Raw genomic sequence first — 11,124 nt, 5'->3', positions numbered from 1 at the left:
CACATACCATTATAAACCCTTTTGAAACTATTCTATATAGCTAAAGCTGTAAACAAGAAGTAAACACTTACAGTTGGGACTGGGGCTTGCCTCTGATGCTTCTCTTCCTACAGTACCATCTGTCTTGTGTATCTCCAAAAATGCACCTGTCATGATTTGACATGTTTGAACCATTAATATAAAACTCTCCAGCATAAACAATCAGATTCTCATAATCTACACACCCAAATCACAATGCCTGTCTGTCTGTGACTTCAACTGCACTGTTACAGCAGAAAGAAATGCAGTTATTTATTAATGCATGTTATTTCTTGATATGCACTGTATTCATGTAAAACTCATTTTAAAAAAGCCTGTTTTTTTTTTTGGCAGGTCCACGCTGGTTGTCAAACTTGTCATGATTATGACAATATCACTTGGACAATTACACTAAACAACCATCTCTGATAATGTTTTTTTTTTTTACATTTCTATGCTATAATATTCCGGTGCTGAAATGAGCATTATGTGTGGTAAATCTGTCCCGTGGTGCTAATATGCAGTCACCGTCATGTTTTGCTCGTGATGATGGAGCGACCAGCTTGTAGTAGAACAATTAACCACTTAGTAACATACCTGTATATTTCGCTTTCTTTTGCTCATCCTGTTTTCTTTTTATGATACTGAGCCCCTGATGGCTTTGACCTTTTCGGCTATGACGACGTTCCCTGCCGCCTTCTAGGCTACATCTCATTTATCTAACAGCAGCGGCCACTATCACCAGGGAGACTTGTCACTCAGATACTCGCAAGTAATCATAATACCTCGAAATAGCAAAAGTATGAAATAATAATAATAATAATATTAATAAAATAGATATAAATAAAACAAATCTCTTGGTGGGGCGGATCTCCAGCTGTTTGCGCTCTAGGCGACCACTAGAATGCCTATGCCTAGAAACGGCCCTGCTACTACTACTACTACTACTACTAATATTAATAATAAATATAGCTGCGAGCAGCGATGACGGGCCCAAGCCGGTGGCACCGCCACCTTGGTGCATTTAAGTTACGATAAAGGCACCAGGGTGGCGGTGCCACTGTCTTGGGCCCGTCATCGCTGCTCGCAGCTATATTTATTATATATATAAAATAAAATAAAATAAATAATCACAATAAAATAGGGAATCACTAAAACGAGAGAATTATTCTGATTTTATGATACACTCAAAATATTCCACAACAAATACTTTAAATTTAATGATATTCAGAACGGAACAAGAATAATAAAAAAAAAAAAAACTATAAACAAGCCAAAACGAAATAAAATAAAAATGAAAACAAAAGTAAGCAGGGTTGGGCTCACGTAACTCTCTCATTAGAATCAAAATGTTTCAACATTTGCAATGTATTTGGATGCTAAACTATTCTTTATCATAGGCTTTGTACTTAACTCACGTTCCAATATCGACGGAAAAAATTATCCTTTTCCATCACGTGCAAAAATTAGCTTGGAAACATCACAGTGGAGCGGTGCTTACTGTGAATGGTACAAATTGTACTTCTGACTATTTAAAAAGAGCAGTGTAATTTTTATATGTTAGACTATTTTATTATTACATTTTATTAAAGCTATAATGAACAGGCTGCGATGTCAAGATTGCAATGCTGGAATGTGTGTGTGTGTGTGTGTGTGGTGTGTGTGTGTGTGTGTTTGTGTGGGCGCGATTGAACAGTGGGCACATAAAAGATACTCTGTCATTTTGTTCATACAGGACATCATTCAAACTGCAAAGTGTTAAAGCCACACTATGTAGAAATTGTGTTTTTGTCAAACAGCGACCCCTAGAGTCGCTGTGGAATACTTGCACTGTCGTAAATATATTATATTATAACGTTTTTACATGATTGCAGCTAAATCACAAGTAAATAGTCTATAGTCTAGGCCTACTGTATAATTTAATTTGTGTTGTTTTTATTGGAATGTAAACATTACAAAATGCCAGATAACATCAATAAAGTTAAATACTGTTCTCATGATAATCATGTCAACGTCAACAGCGTCGTCTGATATCCCTCAGGACTATATGATAAATACACCTCACAACACCTGAGTTCAGCTGGCAAACTAGTTCGTGAGGCATAGCTATCTGATTTATCGAAACGATTCTATTTAGGCTACACCTGGTCACATAAATGTGTTTTTGCGAAACGGATTTAAATCCGATCTTCAATTCCCGTGCTATATGCATATTTAATGGAGTGCACATCACCGAAAGCAACAGATATGAGCTGCATTTTATTGATCATCAGCTAAAATTTCTAAATCAAAGACCGCAATAAGAGCAGCAACAGCCCTGGTAAGATCATTTCGTTTCTTTACTTTTAATGATGATGATGATAGTGTGTTAAGCGTCTGCGACTTACTTTCACTTTGATTTGCAATAGTTTGCACGTTGACTTGATGCAGTTGCTCATCTGCGGTGATGCGTGTTCCAGTAGCGTCGTCATATCTGGATATAACATTTGCCTATAACACGCTCTCACACGTTTTTTTAATTTTAATTTTTTAGCATTTTTGGGAGGAGTACAATTTACATATGTGGTTTCAACAACCAGATGCATTTACACTTGTCCAGTTTCGTCTGGAATGCGTCTCAGACCTCCTCTTGAAGTGGTTTGAGCGATCGGATTCAAATCCGTCTCGAATGCGTTTCGGAGAGCATTTACACCTGGTCTTTTCAGAATCGGATAGCTATCCGATCTGAGAAAATGCATGAAGTGGCCAGGTGTAAACACCCCCCATGACAAAAACATACGCACGAAAGCCGAAAACAAACGCTGGTTGGCCTCTCACGTCCAAATTTGAGGAAGTGGTGGGGGAAGTGACGTATGCCGTAAAGCAGTCGAATTTTGTAGTTCTTTTTGTGCTCTGGTTACTACCCGAACCCCGAAATTACATAGTGCCAGTAAAAGCGATACAGACCCTGTCAGGCTATGGCAGACGTGTCATTCAACCTATTGTAAGTCGATGTATTATCACAAGGATCTTGGAAATATATTATAAAGGTTGAAAAGCTACATAGTGTTGCTTTAACTTATATTTGTGTACACTCGCAATTAAACACAACATTGTGCTTTTGTAAAATAAATTCAAGCAATCTGCCCCCCGAAATGGCGCTAATTTTAAAATTAAACAAAAAAAATGCTCACGGTTGCACGGGTATTCATAACGGTGCGTGTCCATGGCTAGGAACGAGCAGAACAGAGTCAACGTTTTTTAGTTCATTCCTACTTCCACAGGAATTCATTGAAAACGCTCGCTCTACTCCGCACCATTATCAATGTCCGTGCGGACTAACATATTTTACTTTCGTTTTTAAGTTAGCGATTCAAAAGCCCCCAGCGGTGTCACACGTCGATTAACCCAGTGGTAAAATATTCTCACTGTCACATACCTAGTATGTTTTTATATAGATACAATAGGCCAACCTGATTTTGAACACAAGAGGGCAGTATAGCCCTATATATGACTTGATTTTTTTTAACTAATACTGTTTTTAAACTTAAAAAATTATTAAATTGAAAAAAAAAAGAATAAAATGGGTTTAGTTCTGATATTTGTATAATTTTATATAGAAATAAATGTTGTATAATTACATTTTTACAAGATATGAGGCTTTTAGTGTTTCCTTTTTTTTGACATTACTTTAATCCCTCGCCATAGCAAAACTGTTTGAGGTATTTATTATTCGTTCACAATTTAGCATCTTTAATGTATTTTCATCATGTTGAAAAAGTTTGTTGAGAATAAAATAAACCACTTAAGAGGAGTGGGTAAAAATTCAGAGGCTGATTTTGCAAAGAAATCCACATTCAAACCAAAATATCTGACTTCCTGTTGGCCGGAGCTAATGACTGTAAATTAGAAAGTTGTCCGGCTCGATGAGACCAATATACGTACTGATTTTTGTAACTTTTGGTAAAGCTAACCCCCCCCCCCCCCCCCCCCCCCACACACACACACACACACACACACACCCCCCACACCCCACACACACTTTTGTCAAAAGCATTTTGAAAGTGACACACTTCCTGCTGCCAGTTGGTGGCGCTCTAACTTTGACTCAGTTACATTCATCTGATCGGCCTCTTACCACGAACACACTGCTGAAGTTTCATCAAGATCAGTTAATGTATGCAGAAGTTATACCATTTCGTGTTTTTCTTTTCTCGCCATAAATTTGTTTCCTCGCCACGGCCAAACCGTTCGAGATATCAAAAATCCGTCCCCAATTTAGCATCCTCAATTTCTTGACTTCATGCACACCGAGTTTGGTGGGGATAAGATGAATTCTCTAGGAGGAGTATTTCAAATTCCACAGCAAGCGTTTTCCAAACAACCCATAATAGCCGACTTCCTGTTGGGCTGGCGTAAAACTTGACCAAGGGAAAGTTGTTCGGCCCTATGAGATCTATATGTGTACCGAGTTTCATATTAATTCATGCAAGCGTGTTTGATATATGGACCAAGTTTTCGGACCCCGTCACCAGCTTCAGCCCGGCCCTAATGGCTGCGGGTTCTGAGTGCAAAGTTTCAAGAGTTTTTGAGCATATTAAGGGCCCCAAAAGTGCCCGAAAGGTTAAAAGAAAAATAATAATAAAGAATCCTAAGGAAAACAATAGGGCCTTCGGCCATTCGGGCCATTCTTGGGCCCTAATAACATAAAACAGTTATTTTAAAGTGTAATAATTATGATATAGGGATTGTCAAAGTTTTTTTTTTTTTTTTTTGTGTCATCTACTGAATTTTTCGTCAACGATACCAGGGTCACCGAAACACCGGGGAACATGAAATTTGGTGGGCATGTAGCCCCACTAGACTTTTACGGAAAAATTTTGTTTGGTCCCCGGGGGCCACTCCCCCCCGCGCTGGGCCCCCCGTGAATTTTTCGTCAACGATACCAGGGACACCGAAACACAGGGGAACATGAAATTTGGTGGGCATGTAGCCCCACTAGACTTTTACGGAAAAAATTTGGTTTGGTCCCCGGGGGCCACTCCCCCCCCCACGCTGGGCCCCCCGTGAATTTTTCGTCAACGATACCAGGGACACCGAAACACCGGGGAACATGAAATTTGGTGGGCATGTAGCCCCACTAGACTTTTACGGAAAAATTTCGTGTGGTCCCCGGGGGCCACTCCCCCCCCCGCGCTGGGCCCCCCCAAACCCAAAAAATTCAGTTTTTCCTAAATAACTACCTGAACCGTGGCACCGAGGATGAAGAAATTTTTATGGTATGTTGGTCTTAAGGGCCCACATCAACCTAGCCCATAATCACTCATTTGTGATTTGCGCCCCTTCCCATAAAAAATGAAAATGCAATATTATTCTGCTTTAATCACCCCTATCTTCAGTTGAGATGTTCAGAACTGCACCATATTTCATGTGTATGATTAACTTGACATCCTCTGGGGGTATGCTAAGTTTCGTAGAATTTCATCCATGGGGGGGTATAAAATAAATTCATTTATGTGCACATTTAGTGACTGTACACTCATCGGCCTGTAGATGCTGGTGTTGAGCGAAGGGTTGCTGGTTTAGGATGATATTGTCACACACAGACATGCAGGAATACAAACAAACGCAAGCATGCACACACTCTGACATCCACACGCACAGACACACACCCATACACACACATACAAATCCACATGCACAGACACACACACACAAACACACACGCGCACACACATGTACGCACGCATACATACACGCACAGACACACACACACACACAGACACACACATACACAAACACACACACATACACACACACACAGACAGACATGCACATACTACTACTTTTTTTAGGTATATACATAAACACGCAATACAGCCAAATTGATCCACGTCATTTATTTTTGTGGAAAGGCAGTGCAGGCCTGAGCGGCGGTCATATTTTGTACCGCCATGCGGTACATCTAGTATTTAACAATATTACAGGTTTTACTGTATTTTTGATCAAATAAATGCAGCCTTCGTGAGCAGAAGAGACTCATTTTAAGAACTTTAAAACTGACCCCAAAAAAACAAAAAAGCATTTGCTACCTCTCTATATCAGATCCCAAGACAATTAATTAGTAAAAAACATTAGAAATAGTTATTTAAAATAGGACATGTGACCTATTGAGAGAGGACTATGACAATTTTCTACAAAAAACTTCAAGTTCAGGTAGACATGCTTACCAGGCTTGTCACCGTTTCTTGGCGGGGTTCCAGGTGGGGTTCGGGTTCCCGGTATCTCCTGCCCCCTACTGTCAACACACCAGCAGTAACCTGTGGAGTCGTGGCACTGCCGAGGCCTGTACTGACCCTCCTCATCACACTGAGGGATGAAAGCTCCAAGCAGGTGAGGACTGTCTCTCTGCTGCTCACACTGGGTCTTGGGACGACCTTCAAGGAAAACATACCAGAGATTATAGAATTTACTTGGAGGGTTAGTTCTCCAAAAAAATGTAATTCTGTCATCAATAAGTCACCCTCATGTTGTTGCACAGAAACCTTATTACCTTATTCTGATTTTATGATACACTCAAAATATTTCACAACAAATCCTTTAAATTTAATGTAAAAATAAAAATGAAAGTAAGCAGTGTTGGCCTCACGTAACTCTCTCATTAGAATCAAAATGTTTCAACATTTGCGATGTATTTGGATGCTAAACTTATCTTTATTATAGGCTTTGTACTTCACTCGTGTTCCAATATCGACGGAAAAAATCATCCTCTTCACACGTGCAAAAATGTGCTTGGAAACATCACAGTGAGGCGCTGCTAACCGTGAATGGTACAAATTGTACTAAACAATTCTTCAATTGAAAAAAAAAGAATAAAATGGGTTTAGTTCTGATATTTGTATAATTTTATATAGAAATAAATTGTGTATAATTAGGCTACATTTTTAGAAGATATGAGGCTTTTAATGTTTCCTTTTTTGACATTACTTTAATCCCTCGCCATAGCAAAACCGTTTGAGATATTCAATATCCGTTCACAATTTAGCATCTTTAATGTATTTTAATCATGTTGAAAAAGTTTGGTGTGAATAAAATAAACCACTTAGCAGGAGTGGGTAAAAATGCAGAGGCTGAATTTGCAAATAAATCCACATTCAAACCAAAATATCTGACTTCCTGTTGGCCGGAGCTAATGACTGTAAATTAGAAAGTTGTCCGGCTCGATGAGGCCAATATACGTACTGATTTTTGTAATTGTGGGTAAAACTGACCCACCCACTTTTGTCAAAAGCATTTTGAAAGTGACACACTTCCTGCTGCCAGTTGGTGGCGCTATAACTTTGACTCACAATAGTTACAACCATCTGATCGACCTCTTACCATGAACACACTGCTGAAGTTTCATCAAGATCAGTTAATGTATGCAGAAGTTATACCACTTTGTGTTTCTCTTTTCTCGCCATAAATTTGTTTCCTCGCTACGGCCAAACCGTTCGATATATTTAAAATCCGTCCGTAATTTAGCATCCTCAATGTCTTGACTTTATGCACACCGAGTTTGGTGGGGATTGGATGAATTCTCTAGGAGGAGTGTTTCACATTCCACAGCAAGCGTTTTCCAAACAACCCATAATACCCAACTTCCTGTTTAGCTGGCGTAAAACTTGACCAAGGGAAAGTTGTTCGGCCCAATGAAATCTATATGTGTGCTGAGTTTCATATTAATTCATGCAAGCTAGTTTGATCTATGGACCAAGTTTTTGGTCCCCATTCAAGGGGGCGCTGTTGAGCCCCCCTGCCACGCCCAGGTACCAGCTTCTGCCCGGCCTTGATGGCCGCAGGTTCTGACCTGTGTGCAAAGTGTCAAGAGTTTTCGAACATGTTAAGGGCCCCAAAAGCCCCTGAAACCTTGAAAAACAATTATAAAAGCAAATGTCTCCTAACAGACAAATCCCCCACACCCCACACACTCACACAGAGACACAGATACAGAGAGAGAGAGAGAGAGAGAGAGAGAGAGAGAGAGAGAGAGAGAGAGAGAGAATTCTCCAAAAAATCACATTCAAACCAAAATATCTGACTTCCTGTTGGTCAGATCTAATGACTGTATACATACCGATTTTTGTGATTCTAGGAAAACCTAAGCCCCCATTTTTGACTAAAGGTGGCGCTACTGAGCCCCTCACCACGCCCATTTCTGAAACTTTGCACGTCTAGTGGATAATAAATGTGATGTGTCTGTCGAGTTTCATGCATTTTCAAGCATGTGAATAGTCTCAAAAGCATCCAAAAAGAATATTGAAGTTTGATGCGTTGCCACGGCAACAGTATCTAAGATATCAATAATCCTTTCACAGGTCTACATCTGCCGTGTGTCTACATTATACACATAAAGTTTAAAGCAAATCGGGTAAAAATAAGAGAGTGATTTCAAAGCATTTTGAAAGTGACACACTTCCTGCTGCCAGTTGGTGGCGCTATAACTTTGACTCACAATAGTCACATCCATGTGATCGGCCTCTTACAACAAACACACTGCTGAAGTTTCATCAAGATCAGTTAATGTATGCAGAAGTTATAATACACTTCCTGTGTCCCTTATTCGCCATAAATTCGTTTCCTCGCCACGGCCAAACCGTTCGAGATATCAAAAATCCGTTCGCAAGAGTTCATCCTCATTGTCTTGACTTCATTCACACTGAGTTTGGTGGCGATCGGATGAATTCCCTAGGAGGAGTATTTCACATTCCATTGTATGCGTTTTCCAAACAATGTATAATAACAGACTTCCTGTTGGGCTTTTGTAAAACTTAGAGCAGTTCTTCAGCCCGATGAGATCTATATGTGTACTGAGTTTCATATTATTACATGCAAGCGTGTTTGATTTATGGACCAAGTTTTCGGACCCCATTCCAGGGGGCGCTGTCGAGCCCCCCTGCCACGCCCGGGTACCAGCTTCAGTCCGGCCCTGATGGCCGCCGGTTCTGACCTGTGTGCAAAGTTTCAAGAGTTTTTGAGCACGTTAAGGGTCCCAAAAGTGGTAAAAAGGCACACAAAAAATAATAATGAAGAATAAAAAAAATTATAATCCTTCCGGAAACACTAGGGCCTTTGCTCTTTCAGGGCTTGGGCCCTAATAATAAACAGAGCAATTCCAAGAGGGTCCTCACACCATCGGTGCTCGGGCCCTAATAATAATAATCCTTAGGAAAACAATAGGGCCTTCGCCCTTTCAGGGCTTGGGCCCTAATAAATATACTATAGATTTAACATGCGTATGTGTTTATTGTCACCAAATACAAATATAAAATACATTCATAAGAATCAATAACGTTAGCTGATATAATTGTTGTTGTTTTATTGTCTAAATGTTATCATAATAATTAAGAAACAAACTCAGGTTTACTTTAGTGCACATACTGTATTAGATCATTCTTCTGATTATTCATTACAGAGTCCCAGGTGTGCTATAATTCATGTTAAAATAACAGTAATGATGTGAAACGTGGAATAATGCTCTTACCTGAAGCAGTCAAAGCTACGAGAAGACAGAGAGACAGGTAGACAGTCCAGACCGCCATTGTTTCTCTGAATACTGAAACAGAAATATTCAAAATTAATTATTTCAAAGATTTGTATTTTTGTGACACAAACCAGTTCAATAGATTAATGTCAACGTCTGGATATTGCGTTGTGGAGCGGAGCCCTGGTTGATCTTTTTATATACTGGAGGGGAGTGTGTTCATCAGCATCATCCATCACATGCTCTTCCTGTGCAAACACTGTTTTTGTATAGTTTGTACTTGAGCCACTTCTGTTATAATACCATTATTGTGTTATGTGTATTTTATGTGTGTTCTTGGTATGCAAATAAATGTTATAAATGTTATAAAGAATAAATAGATATTAATCTATTCTGTAATTGCATCAGTGTGCATGTTTTATGTACATGGTTTATTCATTTCTCACACTCTTCATAAGATGCTCTTTGTTCACCTGGAATGAATGGAGGATTGTTGCTGTCATCAGCAAATATGTACAAATATTTACACTGTAAAACCTTGCTGTAAAAAAAAGGCCAAATTCTGACCGTAACATACCATTTCCCATTAAGACTGTAATGAGATCAATGAACCGTAGATACCGTAGAAAACAATGAATTCTGGGTAATATTTGTTGCTTTCGAGAAAGTAGCCTACTGGAATATACTGTGAATGGTAAGACTTTTGAATACTGTTCCTTCATTAATGAATAACTACACAGCAACAAATGATTAATGCACTATTGACATTCTAGAAACTCTGCTGAATGTGGTAGGTCACTATTAGCTAACAAAGATGGTCAGGTGATACATCACTCATCATCATAAAGAAAAATTGACTAATGTGATCAAAAGTGGTTGCTTGTTATTAATAGATTTTCAGCAGCAATGCTTTCTTGCCAGATATAATCTTAAAAAAATAAATAATAATAATAAAAAAAAACTTTAGATACACACACAAACGTCAAGAATCAGCATATGAATCTCAATACATATAATGCTGCTGTAATCATTTATCTGTAGTGGATTATGAAGATTTGTTGTTTGTTTTCTGTGTTATTTATGTTTTATACATGTCATATTGTGAGAAATAACAGTATTAAGGCCCGTTCACACCAAGAAACAGGAATACAGCTTTCCTGAAGCTCAAACAGTAGAGCGTTGGCGCTTGCAACACCAAAGTCACGGGTTTGATTCCCAGGGAAAGCAAGAACTGATAAAAATGTAAATGTGATTTTTTTTTTATATAAATTAATTAATACAGTAAATGTAAGGACGATAACTATGAAAATAACAATAAAGATATACAGTAGCTGATGAACGTGTTTTGGATAATGATATTGCTATTTACCTGTTTCAAAGAAATATTATTTGCTTGTTTTTAAGTTAATGAGAAACACAGACAAACTGGCTTTCTCAACAAGTCAATGGGAATTATAGATGTGATAGATGTGCTCATTGCACCAACACTACGCAAACAAACAAAACAAAACAAAACAAAACAAAACAAAACAAAACAAAACAAAACAAAACGTAACCTTAAGCTGAGGATCGCAGAACATAAGGCTGCTATCAGAAACAATAAC

General features: G+C 38.8%; 1 protein-coding gene across 1 annotated transcript in view; it reads right to left on the bottom strand.

Moving 5' to 3' along the window:
- Positions 1 to 8,923, bottom strand: part of LOC311287137 (galactose-specific lectin nattectin-like) — a 127,712-nt gene extending 118,789 nt beyond the window's left edge. Inside the window, exons 1-3 of the mRNA XM_084403760.1 lie at positions 8,866 to 8,923; positions 6,228 to 6,434; positions 72 to 146 (exon numbers count right to left, since the gene is read on the bottom strand). Coding sequence (XP_084259886.1) covers positions 72 to 146; positions 6,228 to 6,434; positions 8,866 to 8,908 — 325 coding nt within the window. The 5' untranslated portion in view covers positions 8,909 to 8,923. The remainder of the gene's footprint in view (positions 1 to 71; positions 147 to 6,227; positions 6,435 to 8,865) is intronic.
- Positions 8,924 to 11,124: the final 2,201 nt, after the last annotated feature.

The sequence above is a fragment of the Rutilus rutilus genome (genome assembly GCF_951802725.1).
Source record: "Rutilus rutilus genome assembly, chromosome: 1".
In the NCBI taxonomy this organism is placed as follows: Eukaryota; Metazoa; Chordata; class Actinopteri; order Cypriniformes; family Leuciscidae; genus Rutilus; species Rutilus rutilus.
The sequence above is the reverse complement of the archived record's forward strand: the minus strand, read 5'-3'. Positions and strand labels throughout refer to the sequence as shown.